The sequence below is a fragment of the Leucoraja erinacea genome, chromosome 14 (assembly GCF_028641065.1).
Source record: "Leucoraja erinacea ecotype New England chromosome 14, Leri_hhj_1, whole genome shotgun sequence".
In the NCBI taxonomy this organism is placed as follows: domain Eukaryota; kingdom Metazoa; phylum Chordata; class Chondrichthyes; order Rajiformes; family Rajidae; genus Leucoraja; species Leucoraja erinaceus.
The window spans coordinates 38528109-38546125 of NC_073390.1; the positions used below are offsets into that span (position 1 = coordinate 38528109).

The 18017-nt window shown below is 41.3% G+C and overlaps 1 protein-coding gene across 1 annotated transcript in view; it reads right to left on the reverse strand.

The window, feature by feature from the left end:
* The window catches only part of LOC129703603 (lisH domain-containing protein ARMC9), an 82978-nt gene that overhangs the window by 32778 nt on the left and 32183 nt on the right, over positions 1-18017 (reverse strand). Inside the window, exons 6-12 of the mRNA XM_055646203.1 lie at positions 16182-16274; positions 15282-15306; positions 13836-13993; positions 9560-9658; positions 6488-6526; positions 4613-4650; positions 209-320 (exon numbers count right to left, since the gene is read on the reverse strand). Of these exons, the coding sequence (XP_055502178.1) occupies positions 209-320; positions 4613-4650; positions 6488-6526; positions 9560-9658; positions 13836-13993; positions 15282-15306; positions 16182-16274 (564 nt within the window). The remainder of the gene's footprint in view (positions 1-208; positions 321-4612; positions 4651-6487; positions 6527-9559; positions 9659-13835; positions 13994-15281; positions 15307-16181; positions 16275-18017) is intronic.

Consider the following 18017-nt stretch of genomic DNA (forward strand, 5'->3'; position numbering starts at 1 on the left):
TTGCAAAGTATAAGCTTTAATAGAATGGGCAAATAATTAAATCTGAGCAGTTTTTCGAAGTCTGAACAAGCGTACATATCGGACCAGATTATTTGCATTCACACTGCAATATAAACATGGATATGGTGCATCATTACACTGTCATCAAGCAGCATAGCATCAAAAATAAGTGAACCTACAAAATGAAAATGAACAATTTCACACATACCCAGCGCAGTGCTTGCAGCAGAAGTGCCTTAAGTCTATCGTTTCCACAAAGCAAATCATTCTTCAACTTTTCATAATCAAGAGATGCTAATAGAGGTACATCAATAGAATTCCTAAAGAGTTGAAAGATTCATTACAAATAATATTACAAGCAATGCATTTTCAGTCAGATCACAAGTCAGGTTACTGAATATAGACAGGGCAAGAAATAGTTATAGAAAATGTAACCAATTTACTTAAATAATTAAATATGAGTAAATAGAAATGATCTTTCATTGGTAATTTGGAAGGATGATCTGGTAATAAAATATATCTAATAATCTGAAGCAATCACATAAGCATTTTTTCTCAAGCCAATTTTCAGAAAGTACACCAGAAATTATAATCTCGCTAAAGAATTTCAGCAGAAATATTAAATGCTTTTGTATTTCTTAACTGAAAGTATACAATAATAAATACAAAATTAATATTATAAACCCAATCAATATGGTTCTCTGTGATAGTCCTGTCACTTTATTGAAACCAGAGGCGGAGGTTTACCTACATGCTGCATTTTCTGGCTGTGCACGAGTGCGAGTGAAATTGAGATTTCATCTAAATGCTGGAAATGCCAAAGCACACGCATGAAAAGAAATTTGCTCTGCAATTAAAAATGAGCTTAGCCTGCAGTAGAGCTGGATCTCTCAGCACAGGAAATCTCTTCCTTCCCTCTCAGCTGGATTTTCATTCCAGAGTGCTTTATTCATGGCATAAACTGCCCAAATGACATCAACCACAGCACACAAAATTCATCTGCAAAGAAATAAGCTGCTTCAGTGGTCTACAAATAATTTCCCAGACTCCTGACATGTGGACATGCCCGAGGCTAAGAAAGTTAAGATAGTAATGCGCTTCATTGAACACTGCATCATCTGCTGTGGAGAGGGTCAGCAGTATGAAGTTCTTGGGACTTCACCTGGCGGACGACCTGACCTCAACGACCAACACCACAGTAGTCATCAAAAGAGCTCAGCAGCGGCTCCACCCTCTCCGGAGACTAGGAAAAGAAGGTCTCCCTACTGTTCACCTAAGGACCTTCTACAGGGGCACCATCGAGAGTATACTGACCTCACTTCCTGGTTTGGGTGCTGCAAGGCTTATGAACAAAAACAACTTAACAGGATAGTGAAGACCGCCGGTAGGATCATTGGTGCTCCACTCCCTTTCCTGTTGGAGATCTATCAGAAGCGTAGAATCCGCAGAGCCATCTCCATTATTAAGGACCCCTATCATCCATCACACCGCATCTTCTCCATTCTGTCATCTGGGAAGAGGTACAGGAGCATCAGCTGCAAAACCAGCAGGATGCTACACAGCTTCTTTCCACAGACAATAAGACTGGCTAACGGACTGTGTCCCCTTCCCATACATCATACACCAACACATCTATCCTCGCCCATACTTTGACAGCCAGGCACCTGTCAAAGCAAAGCCACTGTTCGGTCTGAATGTCTGTTTTCATTTCAATTTTTAGGCCTATTTTAGATATGTTAATTTTAATTTTAAAGCTATATGTATTTATTCTGTTTCAAAAGTATCAAAGGTATTTTATTAGTCACATTCACATACACCTAGGTGTAGTGAAGTGAAATGCTTTTTGCCATTTTGCAGCACACAAAAAAAGAATACAGACATAACACCAATGAGAGTCTTAAATACATAGAACATCCCCCCACAATGGATCCCACCGTGAGGGAAGGCACAAAGTCCAGTCCCCAACCCCAGTTCACCCATAGTCAGGCCTATTGAGGCCTCCACAGTTGCCTCTACGGAGGCCCGATGTTCCTGGCCGTTCTCGCCGGGTGATGTTGCTCCGGCGTCGGGAGAGTCCTCCCAGCGGCCTGGGAACCCTGGAACGGCCGCTTCCGCACTGGAGGCCGCGGCTTCCGAAGTCGACAAGGCCGCGCCGGTTGGAGTTCCACAACTGGCGATCTCGTCGCGAGATCCCAGGCTCCCGGTGTAAAGTCAGCGCCGCCGCCCGCAGCTGGCCGCTCCTCAGACCCGCAGCTCCGCGATGTTGTTCCCGGCGGTCTCAGCTCACCGGAGCTCCAGCGCGGCGACCCAGGCAAGGCACCGCCCGCTCCGCGATAGCGCTCCAGTGCTATGCCGCCGCCGAAAGCCGTGGTTCTGGGCGGTCCCCGACAGGAAACGCCGCTCCAGGCCCGCTGGTAGGCCGCGAGGACGTGTCGAAGCTGCAGCCCGGAGAAAAGCTGCCTCTCCGACCAGGTAGGGACCCTGAAAGGTAGTTTCCCCCCTTCCCCCCCCACCCACCCCCCACATAAAAAAAGTCTAGACCTCCAACAAAACACTTTATCTAACTTAAAATAAAAATAAATGATGAAGAGACAGACAGCTGCTGGCTGGGCAGCCGTGCACAGTGTTTTTATTAACTGCGCTGACAGGAACTGATTGAGAAACAATTTTTCGTTTCTTCTGGGTATGTAAGTACTCAGTTAAAATGACATTAAAGTAAATACAGAATACTGAATACTGAGTGTGATGGGACCACAACAGTTCAAGACTTCAACAGTTACTTCAGTGAATAAAATTTACAAATGCTTCATAGATTGTGAGATGCTTTTAGATGCCTATAGGTTATGGAAGACACTATATAAAATAAATATAATGCAGCTGCTAGTCACTTTAATTCACAATTCCTCTCCCATTGTAACCTTTACATCTTTGGCATCTAATGCACTAACACGTTGCAGTGATGCATCAATGAGAGACTTCATTTGCAGCTTGGCTCTCCGTAGTTTTCAAGACACTGGAGTACTACTGAATGTGCTGTGTACTTTGTTTGTGATTGAAAGTATTTTGCCTGGACTGAAGTTGAATCCAGGGAAAGGGAAAGGATGGATCACAGCAGAGAGAGTCATTAGTATGGATACCAGGAGTTCCAATCGGCAAGTAACTTGGAGGCGAAGAAGGTGGGTGGAACAAGGGTGCCAAAGACCTGGAAGTGACCCGGGAAAGAGGTCTTTGAGAAAGAATGTGGCGTGGAATTGGAGATTACCAGAAAGGCTGTGACGGAGATTAGTTTGGGAGCGTGATTAACTAAATTATTGAAGATCAGGATGCGATATCAGATCTGTGGCTAAGGGAGGGGGTGGGGAGAGTGATGGTCAAGGGATAGGAGGAGTTACATAGAAACATAGAAATTAGGTGCAGGAGTAGGCCATTCGGCCCTTCGAGCCTGCACCGCCATTTAATATGATCATGGCTGATCATCCAACTCAGTATCCCGTACCTGCCTTCTCTCCATACCCTCTGATCCTCTTGGCCACAAGGGCCACATCTAACTCCCTCTTAAATATAGCCAATGAACTGGCCTCAACTACCCTCTGTGGCAGAGAGTTCCAGAGATTCACCACTCTCTGTGTGAAAAAAGTTCTCCTCATCACTGATGAGGAGAACTGAGGTATGGGAAATGGGCCTTGAGATGCGTGGGAACCCAGTCTGAAGAAGAGACTCGACCCGAAACGTCATCCATTCCTTCTCTCCAGAGATGCTGCCTGACCCGTTGAGTTACACCAGCATTTTGTGTTTACCTTTGATTTAAACCAGCATCTGCAGTTCTTCCTACCCAGAGGACCAGAGCTGAGGAGGAAATCATAGGATGGGACCTTCAGAGAGTACAGCCATAGAAATATAGTGGATGGGTGCTGAAGGATTTCAAAGGTACAGGCCATACCGTGCTTATGCTTCAATCTACCAATACATCATTAAACACCAGTCATCCTAGGACGTGGCCAACGATTGTCAATCCAAAGAAAATGAATTATCTTCCTAATGTTGCAAACAGAGCACTATGTGGAGAATGTAATTCCTTGTACAACAAGTGTAGAAAAGTAGGCACTCAAGGGTGAATTGCTCCAGGAAATGCCCCATTAAATGTGATGCAAAGCCATCTGATATAATCATTATCACATTTTGCTTAAAGTAGTCAATTTTCAGTCATTTAAAGCCAAAACAAAGTGATCACATTTCCCAGCCAAAGTGCTTCTAAATTAGAGTAAGAAAAACAACCTTTGAAGAGTGGATTTAAAGACAAATAAATAACATTCTTATGCCTTAAGCAAACTCTTAAAGAATCAATAACTGGAAATAAGCACTTGGAAGAGAAGAATAACCCTGTAACTGTAATGTGGTAGATGCATATATTACAAATTGTAAATCCCTGGGGCTCATATATTTTAGTTTCAAAGGATTTCAATTTTGAGCAATGGATGAGCACAGAAAGATTACCTCAATGAGCATTAAAACCCAATCTTAGTGATAGGAAACAAAAATGAATCCCCAATAACGCAATAGTACCAGGAAACAGTCTGATCTGAAGCTTTTTCTCCATTTAACATTTACTTACGTTGAAGGAACTATGGAAGCCCGCAGCATTGATGAAGCCTATTTAGAGAGAAATTTAACGAATATTGTTAAAAATGATTGGTTTCATTATAATTGAATCAAATCAATGCATGCAGTCAGTATCTGTAGATGAACATAGAAGCTATATCCAACTACAAGATCGATGACAGTAACATCTGCATTCTGTTAATGGAGCTAAACGTTGCTAGCAGCGATTACATGTACCGCACTTAATGACAAGCAAGAGAAGCCATAACCAACCAAAGCTTCATGCTAGGATCGCCTATATATTGTTTGTAAACATCCCAGGAAAATCAGTACATCAGCATAAAACTATGTAATAAAATATAGAAGATTTACATGCCAAACAGCTGCATCAAAAGTTAACAGAGAACATTCTTGAATGTTAGAATTTGTGAGGAAGATACATTGACATAGAAAAACTGCCACAATTTAACATAACTTTGAATTAACCAATGTTTCCTCTTATGTATGCTGACAGAGTATGGCAGGATTTTGTATTAAGGGGCACCTGTCTTGGATTTATTGGATTTAGTTTTCAGTTTTAGATACAGCAAGGTTATATAGAAACATAGAAAATAGGTTCAGGAGTAGGCCATTCGGCCCTTCGAACCAGCGCCATTTAATATGATCATAGCTGATCATCCAAAATCAGTACCCCGTTCCTGCTTTTTCCCCATATCTCTTGATTCCTTTAGCCCCAAGAGCTAAATCTAATTCTCTTGAAAACATCCAGTGAATTGGACTCCACTGCCTTCTGTGGCAGAGAATTCCACTGACTCACAACTCTCTGGGTGAAAAAGTTCTTCCTCATCTCAGTCCTAAATGGCCAACCCTTACTCTTAAACTATGACCCTTGATTCTGGTCTCCCACAACATCGGGAACATTTTTCTTGCATCTACCCTGTCAAATCCTCTAAGAATGTTATATGTTTCTATAAGAATCCCTCTCATCCTTCTAAATTCCAGTGAATACAAGTCCAGTCGACCCATTCTTTCATCATACGCCAGTCCTGGCATCCCAGGAATTAACCTGGTGAACCTATGCTGTACTCCCTCAATAGCAATAATGTGCAGGCTCGAAGGGCCAAATGGCCTACTCCTGCACCTAGTTTCTATGTTTCTATGTTACCAGCTGCACTTCTCTGCCACCCTGTAATAATTGCAAGAATTTATTTCTAGTGTTTCACAATTGTAGAGATAGCTACAGAACTCCTCAGTGGCATCTGCTTTAATGATCACTGCCCACAAAGTGTCAGGGCAGTCACTCATGACTGGAGATTCCGCATCATGCAGAACTCAAGCTATTTATCCTATAAAATCCTACACAATGTTCCTTATATGATAATTCCTACCAAAAGCATCAGTCGATCAACCACTCAGCCAATTAAGGAGCTAATGAGCCTGCGGTATGACTTAATTTCAACTGATATTTACAAGTTTAAGAAAAAAGGAACAAGCTGATGAATATAATTCTTTTTTTACAGTATTGCAACAGCATTAAGAAAAGGAATGACCATTTATTACCTATTATTAGCTATTTTCATTGTGTGTAAACGTCTAGCATAATTGCATAACAATTGAATGCAATCCATAGTGGGAACATTAGCTACTTTCAACTACATTGTCCAGATGATCATGTTATCATTTAAATGGACTCATGATCACTTTTACATGATCTTACTTTATTTTAGTTAATTTCCTCACTACGCCTGGAAGATAGTTACCTAATTATTTCTAATTTAAATTTATAATATGCTGTGTACATGACTTGGAAAATTCATAATTGACAGACAGCAGAAAGGTAGGAGAGGAACAGACATTCAGAAGTTTAGAAAGAAATTTAGAAACTCACAGATCCTTCACTGTTATAAGGGCTCTTAATGTAAACATCCTTTTTTTTTTGGAACGATAATCAGACAACAAAATAGAGAAACATTCACATAGGTTAAAAAAATTGCAAAGAAAATTTCCAGATCCTATAAAAAATGTATATATTTAAAGCAAATAAAACATGTAGATTGAACTCTTTTGCCTCCACTAACAACAGAAATATATGTTCAAGTGAAAACTTAAATGAAAATGTTGGAGGTAAAAGGGATCTAAATGCATTAATAATAATAATAATAATAATAATAATAATAATAATAATAATAATAATAATACACTTTATTGTCATTATAAATTTCAGGCGCACTGCCCGAGCGGAGCTCCAACGTATCAGATAAATAATAACGACAATGGAAACAACAAAAACGGCAAGAAAAACGTCGTCAGAATGCAATATTTCACAGTATAGTGTTGTAACAGTACAAAATATTGACTATGGGGTGTGTGTGTTCAGTGCAGAGTTCAGAGTGGCAATGGCCTTGGTGTAGAAAGTGTGTTAATCTTGTGGTGTGTAATTTGATGGACCTATAACACTTTCCTGAGGGCAGAAGGGCAAACAAGTGATGTGCTTGGATGAGATGAGTCCTTTAGGATGCGTGATGCCTTCCGTAGTCAAGAAGAGCTATAGATCTCTTCCAGGGCAGGCAGGTGTGTGTTGGTGATCTTTTGGGCTGTATTGATGACTCTCTACAGAGCTTTCTTGTCAGCCGCAGAACTGTTGCCATGCCATACCAGGATGCCATGTGTCTGGACACTCTCTATGGAAAGTGGCCTGACACACTATATTGTTGAAAGTAAAATTATTTAAAGATGGCCCAATCAGTGTACTCAAAGCAGTTCTGTAGCCTGTCCATGGCTCCTTCTGGCCAGACCATGATGGTGTGAACTGTTGGCTTTGTCCTTGCAATGAGGGGTCTGTATGCAGGTGTTAAGTACAGACTGATGTGATCGGATCGGCCAAGATGGGGGCAGGGGGACGCATTGTAGCCCTTGGCAATGTTGCAGTAGACCTGGTCCAAGATATTGTTTCCTCTGGTCGGAAAATCAATAAACTGTTGAAATGTTGGCATTACAGTCTTCAGCTTGTCGTGATTGAAGTCTCCTGCTATTAAAAACACGCCGTCTGGATGGTTGTTTTCCAACTGGTGGATAGCATCATGCAGACTAGCCAGCGCTAGCTTAGCGTTAGCTTGCGGTGGTATGTAAACAGCAGTGAGGAACACCACTGTAAACTCCCTTGGCAGATAAAACGGTCTGCATTTCACTGTAATAAACTCCAAGTCCGGGGAGCAAAAAGTTTCAACAATGTCAGTGGTGGTGCACCATGAGTTACACACATATATGCACACACCACCGCCTTTATCCTTACTGGAGTCAGCTGTTCGGTCTGCTCGATAAACAGTTCGGCCTGCTAGCTCAATAGCAGCGTCAGGGATGTTCGGATTCAACCAGGTTTCGGTGAAGAAGAAAGCACAGCTACTTATCCTGTTTGAGTGAAGTCTCAGTCTGAGTTCGTCAATCTTGTTGACAATGGACTGGGCGTTTGCTATAAACAGGCTGGGCAAAGCTGGTCGGTCCGGTGAGCTCCTCAGCCTAGCGTGGATGCCGGCCCGCTTGCCCCGCTTTTGCTTCCTCTCCCGTCTCCGTCCCCGTCTGCCCCGCTTGCTGCTTCGAGGGGGGATGTGAATACAGAGGTCAAAGTGCTGTATATGAATGCGCAAAGTATAAGGAATAAAGTGGACGAGCTTGAGGCTCAGTTAGAAACTGGCAAGTATGATGTTGTGGGAATTACAGACATGGCTGCAAGAGGGCCAGGGCTGGGAACTGAATATTCAAGGGTATACCTCCTATCGAAAAGACAGACAGGTGGGCAGAGGGGGTGGGGTTGCCCTGTTGGTGAGGAATGAAATTCAGTCCCTTGCAAGGGGTGACATTGAAACAGGAGATGTGGAGTCAGTATGGATAGAACTAAGGAATTGTAAGAGGTATCGACCACTGAGACAAGATATTTTCCCACAATAATAAAGACCACGATCACTAAATCCAGAATTGCCTTCTCCCTGGTAGGCTCCAATACAAGCTGTTCAAAGAATCCATCACGAAGGCACTCTACAAAGTCCCTTTCTTGGGGTCTAGTACCAACCTGATTTTCCCAGTCTACCTGCATGTTGAAATCTCCCATAACAACTACAGCACTACTTTTACTACATGCCAATTTTAACTCCCGATTCAACTTGCGCCCTATGTCCAGGCTCTGTTTGGGGGCCTGTAGATTAGTCCCATTAGGGTCTTTTTACCCTTACAATTCCCTAGTTTGGTGCCAGCAATGATGAAGGAATGGCTATATAAGTTCAGAAAAGAGGGGAAACTGCATGAGTCAGAAACATTTATACTGGTTTGTTGATGTTTGAGTTTTGGATATGCTGGTGGAACAGTCCAGGCAAGGAACTACAATGCATTTTGTTGATGGTATAGATACTGCAGCCACTGTGCGCTGATGGTGGAAGGAATGAATAATTAGGATAGTTGATGGGTGTCAAGTAAGGTGAATTTGACCTTGAATTGTCTAAAGCTTTTGATTGGCAAATTTTTCTTCATGCCTCTTACTTCAGTCTTGTAGTGTCAGGAATGCAAAGCACTCACTGCAGGGATATTCAGCCTCTGACTGCTCCTTTGGAGTCTTAAGAGTCATACAGCATAGAAATCTTCTCTGCACCCTTTCCAGCTCGACATCTTTACTGTAACATGGTGCCTGGAACTGAACACAATACTCTAAAGCTGAGGTACTCCAGCTTTTTGTGTCTATCTTCGGTTTAAACCAACATCTGCAGTTCCTCCTTACACATTCCTGTTTTGACCACTCTATCTATCTACCTGCTCTTGTCAGTATAATATTAATGTAGCAATATTAAATACTCACAATGAAAAAATAAATTAACCCATAATTTCAAAACAATTACATTTACATTTAATTGCTCAAAATTAATGCAAATTTCAGATTCAAGTCAAGATTAATAAACAAATGCAATGTACTCACAGTTCCTGGTCTTGTGAAGTCAATGCTTTGGGCCATGCTTTGTCTCATTTGTTTGCTAAACAATCGAACACAAACACTTTGAAGGTACTCTGGGGTGACCTATAAACAGTAAGTAAGAAATCATTGGCATACATAAATCTGATAATCACCTGTTTTGCTCACCGCTTTTACCTTTTTTGCACATTTTATGTGGACCAGAGGGTGCTTCACTGGGAAGTGAAAGTAAATATGCAGATGCAGCTTGCAATTAAGAAGACTAATGATTAGTTGGCCTTCATTGCAAGAGGTATCGACCACTGAGACAAGATATTTTCCCACAATAATAAAGACCACATCAGAAGCATTGTATGCAGTTTTTGTTTCACCCAAGAAAGCAGAGATTTAGAAACATAGAAACATAGAAATTAGGTGCAGGAGTAGGCCATTCGACCCTTCGAGCCTGCACCGCCATTCAATATGATCATGGCTGATCATCCAACTCAGTATCCCGTACCTGCCTTCTCCCCATACCCCCTGATCCCCTTAGACACAAGGGCCATATCTAACTCCCTCTTAAATATAGACAATGAACTGGCCTCAACTATCCTCTGTGGCAGAGAGTTCCAGAGATTCACCACTCTCTGTGTGAAAAAAGTTCTTCTCATCTCGGTTTTAAAGGATTTCCCCCTTATCCTTAAGCTGTGACCCCTTGTCCTGGACTTCCCTAACATCGGGAACATTCTTCCTGCATCTAGCCTGTCCAACCCCTTAAGAATTTTGTAAGTTTCTATATGATCCCCTCTCAATCTCCTAAATTCTAGAGAGTATAAACCAAGTCTATCCAGTCTTTCTTCATAAGACAGTCCTGACATCCCAGGAATCAGTCTGGTGAACCGTCTCTGCACTCCCTCTATGGCAATAATGTCCTTCCTCAGATTTGGAGACCAAAACTGTACGCAATACCCCAGGTGTGGTCTCATCAAGACCCTGTACAACTGCAGTAGAACCTCCCTGCTCCTATACTCAAATCCTTTTGCAATGAAAGCTAACATACCATTCGCTTTCTTTACTGCCTGCTGCACCTGCATGCCTACCTTCAATGACTGGTGTACCATGACACCCAAGTCTCGCTGCATCTCCCCTTTTCCCAATCGGCCACCATTTAGATAATAGTCTGCTTTCCCGTTTTTGCCACCAAAATGGATAACCTCACATTTATCCACATTATACTGCATCTGCCAAACATTTGCCCACTCACCCAGCCTATCCAAGTACCTTGCAGTCTCCTAGCATCCTCCTCACAGCTAACACTGCCCCCCAGCTTAGTGTCATCCGCAAACTTGGAGATATTGCCTTCAATTCCCTCATCCAGATCATTAATATATATTGTAAATAGCTGGGGTCCCAGCACTGAGCCTTGCGGTACCCCACTAGTCATTGCCTGCCATTGTGAAAAGGACCCGTTTACTCCTACTCTTTGCTTCCTGTTTGCCAGCCAGTTCTCTATCCACATCAATACTGAACCCCCAATGCCGTGTGCTTTAAGTTTGTATACTAATCTTTTATGTGGGACCTTGTCGAAAGCCTTCTGGAAGTCCAGATACACCACATCCACTGGTTTGCCATTGAGGGAGTGCTGTGTGGTTTACCAAACTGATATGTGGTGTAGCAGGACTGTTGTATGAGGAGAAATTGGCTTGACAATATATGAATTCACTAGAATTTAGAAGAATGAGGATCCAACCATAACGTTCAGAATTTTTGCCAAGTGTTAGAACTTGGCATCAAAAGGGTTAAGACATTTATGACTGAGAAATTCGTAAAGAGAAATTCCTTCATTCGGAGGAAGATGGACCAGTGGGATTCTCAACCATACAACATGGAGGCCAAGTCATCAAATGTGTTTCTGAAGGAGATAAGTTCATCGATGCAAAGTGTAAAAGGGCAATGCCTCGAAGGGCGGGATGGCCTACTCCGGCATCTGTTGTCTATTGCCTAGAGAGTGGGAATACAGTACATTCAGAAAGTATTCAGACCCCTTCACTTTTTCCACATTTTGTTACGTTGCAGCTTTATTCTAAAATGGATTAAATTATTTTTTTTTATACCACCAATCTACACACAATACCCCATTAATGTAAAAGCGAAAACAGGGGTTTAGAATTTTTCAAAAAGTAATTAAAAAGAAATAACTGAAATATCACATTTAGATAAGTATTCAGACCCTTTACTCAGTACTTTGTTGAAGCACCTTTGGCAGCGATTAAAGCCTCAAGTTTTTTGGGTAATTTCTCCCATTCATCTCTGCAGATCCTCTCAAGCTCTGTTAGGTTTGATGGGGAGTGTCGATGCACAGTTATTTTCAGGTCCCTCCAGAGATGTTCGATCAGGTTCAAGTCTGGGCTCTGGCTGGGCCACTCAAGGACATTCACAGACTTGTCACGAAGCCACTCCTGCGTTGTCTTGGCTGTGTGCTTTGGGTCGTTGTTCTGTTGGAAGGTGCAGGTTTTCATCAAGGAGCTCTCTGTACTTTGCGTTCATCTTTCCCTCGATCCTGACTAGTCTCCCAGTTCTTGCCGCTGAAAAACATCCCCACAGCATGATGCTGCCACCACGATGCTTCACCGTAGGTATGGTATTGGCCAGGTGATGAGCGATGCCTGGTTTCCTCCAGACGTGACGCTTGGCATTCAAGCATCTTGGTTTCATCAGACCAGACAATCTTGTTTCTCATGCCTTTTGGCAACCTCCAAGCGGGCTTTCATGTGCCTTTTACTGAGGAGTATGATACAACTCTACCATAAAAGCCTGATTGGTAGAGTGCTGCAGATATAGTTGTCCTTCTGGAAGGTTTTCCCATCTCCACAGAGAAACTCTGCAGTTCTGTCAGAGTGACTATCAGGTTCTTGTTCACCTCCCTGACCAAGGCCCTTCTCTCCCGATTGCTCAGTTTGTCCGGGTGGCCAGCTCTATGAAGAGTCCTGGTGGTTCCAAAGTTCTTCCATTTAAGAATGACGGAGGCCACTGTGCTCTTCGGGACCTGCAATGCTGCAGAAATTGTTTTATACCCTTCCCCAGATCTGTATCTCAACACAATCCTGTCTCGGAGGTCTACGGACAATTTTGCTTAATTTTGAGTGTCATAGCAAAGGGTCTGAATACTTATGTTAATGTGATATTCCAGTTATTTATTTTTAATTACTTTGCAAAAGTTTCTAAACACCTGTTTTCGCTTCTTCATTCTGGGGTATTGTGTGTACAGTGATGATTAAAAAAATTAATTTAATCCATTTAAAAATAAGGCTGTAACGTAACAAAATGAGGAAAAAGTGAAGGGGTCTGAATACTTATCGAGGCGCTGCGGTCTCGATGCCTCCTGGATCGCCACGTAGAAACCCGAGTCGAGGCCTGGCCGGTCCTCGTGAGTTTCATTCAGTTCTCTTAATTTTAAGAAAGTTATGGGCTTTTGACTGTCCTCTATCACAGCTTTTGGAAAAGTAATAGGGAACAAGATGCTAATTTCCGAGTATGAAAATGGCCATATTACCTTTTAAATACTGAAGATTTGAAAGTGAATTAGGTATCAAATTAAACCTATTTTTATGCTTTATCTGGTGGGATAAATTGCAGAATTGATTTATAAAATCTCAAAATTTCGTAACATTGCTACACTGTATGTTAGGTGGAATGATCATCCATGATTATATTTGATCACAGTGATTTCCTTGCTGTATCAACTAAAACGTGAAAATACGGATGAACTGAAAATAAATATTGTATGAACCATTTACATTAAAATTAAATATAGTGAAAATAATCAGTCAATGAATACAGTAAACACCCGCAATAACCAACCTCTATATAATAGATCTCGCCTCCCATTGCACTGTGTCTGCCTGTTACCCAATGATTGTGGGAGGGGTGAGTGATCAGCATGAAGATGGCGTGAGTAACGGGCCAGTCCCTGGCTCACCGCGTGTGGGGCCGGGGGCTCTGTAGCTCCCAGGCCTGTGAATTCATGCTTGTTGAACCCCCTCCCCCACATGTTGTGTTTCTTCCCTCCCAGCCTTGGGTAAAACTTTTTCCCCCTCACTCAGTTATACGGGACAATCGGCAATAACAGACACGAACCTCCCCCCTCCCTTATCGTGAGGGCTTACTGTCATTCTATTTTGTGCAAGATCATACTAAACCAATACATCCGAGATTATTTTTAAGAAATTGGTGTTCAACACCAATGTACAAATTATTAAATATAAATTTACACCAAAAATGGATTAGTTGGTACATATCTCACCATTTTCCCATTTACTGTAGCTTCTAAGGAATCCACCAGTTCTGCAGTGACCCCAATCAGGTTATGGTAATCCTCTTGTATCTTGCTGTATCTCCTCATGTATGTTGCTGCTTTTTGCTCTGTCTCTGTTAGCCGTTGCTGTAGTTGATGCACCAGTTCTGCCAATACAATGTTAACAAATGCCCATGCAATTGTCTTAATTTATTTCTGTTTTAAATGAAATTATTGTTTCACATGCAACGAATTTCTAAAATAAAACTGTCCCATGTTCAAATGATGAAGAATTTATAATTTGTGCATTTGTCAGATGTAAAATCGGTGAAATGGAATGCCATCCAGTTGCTCCTTCTTCATTTTGAGTGGTCAAGTGTCAGGGATTCCTTTGAATCAGAGGGGACATTTAATTTTCCCTCAGAGGTTTTGAGAACATTCTTGTATCATTTCCTTTGTCTGCGTTTAGTCTCATGCTAGGATGACGCTTAGAACAGACTACCTTTTACTAAAGTGTTCAAGAAGGAACTGCAGATGCTGGAAGATCGAAGGTACACAAAATTGCTGGAGAAACTCTGTGGGTGCAGCAGCATCTATGGAGCAAAGGAAATAGGCGACGTTTCGGGCCGAAACCCTTCTTCAGACTGATGGGGGGGTGGGGGGGAGAAGGAAGGAAAAAGGGAGGAGGAGGAGCCCGAGGGCGGGGGGATGGGAGGAGACAGCTCGAGGGTTAAGGAAGGGGAGGAGACAGCAACGATTTTTCCTGCTATTTAGTCTTCTTCCCCTTACTGCAACATTGACTCCTGGAATTCAGTTTCCTCTTGCATCCAGGTGTGTTTGTTGTTAGATTAATTGTACTTTAAATTACATCAAGTGAGATGGGTAGTAGGAGAATCTGGGTGGAACTGATGGTCGTGTGAAATCATAAACCAGTAACAGCAAAGTGGTGATTGGGATTGCTGGGATTGTTTTATAGATAAATGGGCCAAATGCTTTTCTTTTATGTGGCAAGAGAATAAAGAAAAACGGTATATTGTCTTACACTATTTTATGTGGTTCTATTTTAACCTTTGTCATTACAGCCAAACAGAATTAAACCTAACTTCTATCCTCAATACTCTTGACTGATGAAGGCCAATGTGCCAAATGCCTTTTGCACCACCCTATCTACCTGCGACTCCACCTTCAAGGAACCATGCACCTGCACTCCTGTATATATAGCTGCACTTTCAAAGACAGTAATCCAATAATTCAATCTTTAGTCACAAATAAAATATTAAAGTGAACATTCAGGTATTAACAATACTTTGAAAATTGTAATAAATTGCCAAACTTTTCATTTTAAGGAAGATTAAAAGTTCTCCACAATGCTTTGACCAACTAGAAGTTTACTGTCCGTGATAAAAGAAACAAATAGCAATCTCATAAGCTAAAAATTAAATTGAATGCCCTTACCTTTGTATTCCTGTCCATTTTCTTTCTTTGAAATATGGGTTAAGGACCACTGCTTTTAAGTTGAACTCAGGTTTAAATTTTATTGAATTTGTAAAAACAAATCTAAACCTCGATTTCCTGCTACTACTCCGTGAATTTGTAACATCAAAAGCTTGGTAGGGACAAAGGCAAGCCGAGTGATGATTGTCAACATGGCAGATGGAAATCAAGGTCAGTGTTCAGAAGGACTTGAGCATACTTGGATACAAAATCAACCTGCATGTATTTCAAAGGCATATCGTTTGTTGGCCTATTTCAGTTTAGTTTATCCAGTTTAGTTGGAAGAATATGGGGTCTATCTGCAATACTGTGTACTCTAGACTCCCTATCCAAGAAAGATATTTAATTGGGATAAGGAGAGTGCAACAGATGTTGATTAGATTGATTCTAGATCCTGGAATCCATTACTTCTGTCATTCACTCTCTCTTGATCTCTATTGTATTGCAGGCATTCTGTTTTTCTCTGCATCCCTCTCCCTTATTTACAATATATACAAGACATTCTGTCATATCCAGCTCACTTGCTTTGTCCAAGTTAGGTGGCCATGACTGATCAATAACCAAGAATCAAGTTCAGCCATCTCATTGAGAAATTCAGTTTATTAACATCCATCTATTGACTCATTTTCCTTATCTGAGAAAGAAAGGCTACATATCCATTATCCTCACCAACCTGAAGCTTCAACTGTTTCTGTCTGCAAATGCTCTCCGGGTATTTTCAGCAGTTAGTTGTTTTTTTGTCATTCCAGGACACATGATCAGCTTCCTCCTCTTCTTCCCCCTCCCTTCAGCATTTGAAAACTAAATCTCAGTTATAATAATTAAACATTTCCAAGAAAATTAAGATGTATAGAAGGATACAAATATCGAGAGCAGCCGTGGGACTCTGGGCATTTTCAAGCTCGCGGAAAGAAATTTCTGCATTTTCAACTTCAAATCAAGAGTCCAAGAATCCTGAAAAGTTAAATTAACAGCAACTGCCATTAAAAAAAATAAGAGCATGACAAAAAGAGCGTATTTTTGTGAAGTTTTCAAGTTGGATTTTTTTTTAATTACCCGGAAAGCCATATGATATTCTAGACCTTATAAATTAAGTTAACAAGAGGAGTTGTTAGAAGTATAATATCCCCTTACTCACTTTCCCTGCATTAGCTGAATAGGGTTTGTCTGGAACTAGTAGAAAGTGATAGTCAGATATCATATGTTTAATTTCAACAATAGTAAGACCATTGTTTTCTGTGAATATTAAAATAATAAGAGACAACAATTACTTCACTATCTTCTTATAATTAACAAACAAAACATGAGCTTACTTGCCAAAAACACTTTTTGAAAGCTGCTGGAATATATCCTCTTGGAGTATGTCATCAATGGCTATACTTATTGGGAATTGTCACAGGAAGCTGGCACGGTCACTTTTCTGAATCTATTCCATCATCAAAGTAATCCCTCAGCATTGTTTTGTGCAGACACATAGTGTCCTCCATAATATTTGGGACAAAGACCCATCATTTATTTATTTGCTTCTGTTCTCCACAATTTGAGATTTGTAATAGAAAAAAATCACATGTGGTTAAAGTGCACATTGTCAGAATTTATTGAAGTGTATTTTTACACATTTTGGTTTCATCGTGTAGAAATTACAGCAGTGTTTATAAATAGTCCCTCCATCTCAGGGCACCATAATGTTTGGGACACTTGGCTTCACAGGTATTTGTAATGGCTCAGGTGTGTTTAAATGCCTCCTTAATGTAGGTATAGAGAGCTCTCAGCACCTAGTCTTTCCTCCAGTCTTTCCTTCACTTTTGGAAACCTTTATTGCTGTTTATCAACACGAGGATTAAAGTTGTGCCAATGAAAGTCAAAAAAGCCATTATGAGACTGAGAAACAAGAATAAAACTGTTTGAGACATCAGCCAAACCTTAGGCTTACCAAAATCAACTGTTTGGAACATCATTAAGAAGAAGAGAGCACTGGTGAGCTTACTAATCGCAAAAGGACTGGCAGGCCAAGGAAGACCTCCACAGCTGATGACAGAAGAATTCTCTCTACAATAAAGAAAAATCCCCAAACACCTGACCGACAGATCAGAAATACTCTTCAGGAGTCAGGTGTGGATTTGTCAATGATCACTGTCCGCAGAATACTTCATCATGAACAGAAATACAGAGGCAACATTGCAAGATGCAAACCACTGGTTAGCCGCAAATAAAAGGATGGCCAGGTTACAGTTTGCCAAGAAGTACTTAAAAGATCTACCACAGTTCTGGAAAAAGGTCTTGTGGACAGATGAGACAAAGATTAACTTATATCAGAGTGATGTCAAGAGCAAAGTATGGAGGAGAGAAGGAACTGCCCAATATCCAAAGCATACCACCTCATCTGTGAAACAAGGTGGTGGGGGGTATGGCCTGGGCACGTATGGCTGCTGAAGGTACTGGCTCACTTATCTTCATTGATGATACAACCGCTGATGGTAGTAGCATAATGCATTCTGAAGTGTATAGACACATTCTATCTGCTCAGGTTGAAACAAATGCCTCAAAACTCATTGGCCAGCGGTTCATTCTACAACAAGACAATGATCCCAAACATACGGCAAAAGCAACAAAGGGGTTTTTCAAAGCTAAAACATGGTCAATTCTTTAGTGGCCAAGTCAATCACCTGATCTGAACCCAATTGAGCATGCCTTTTA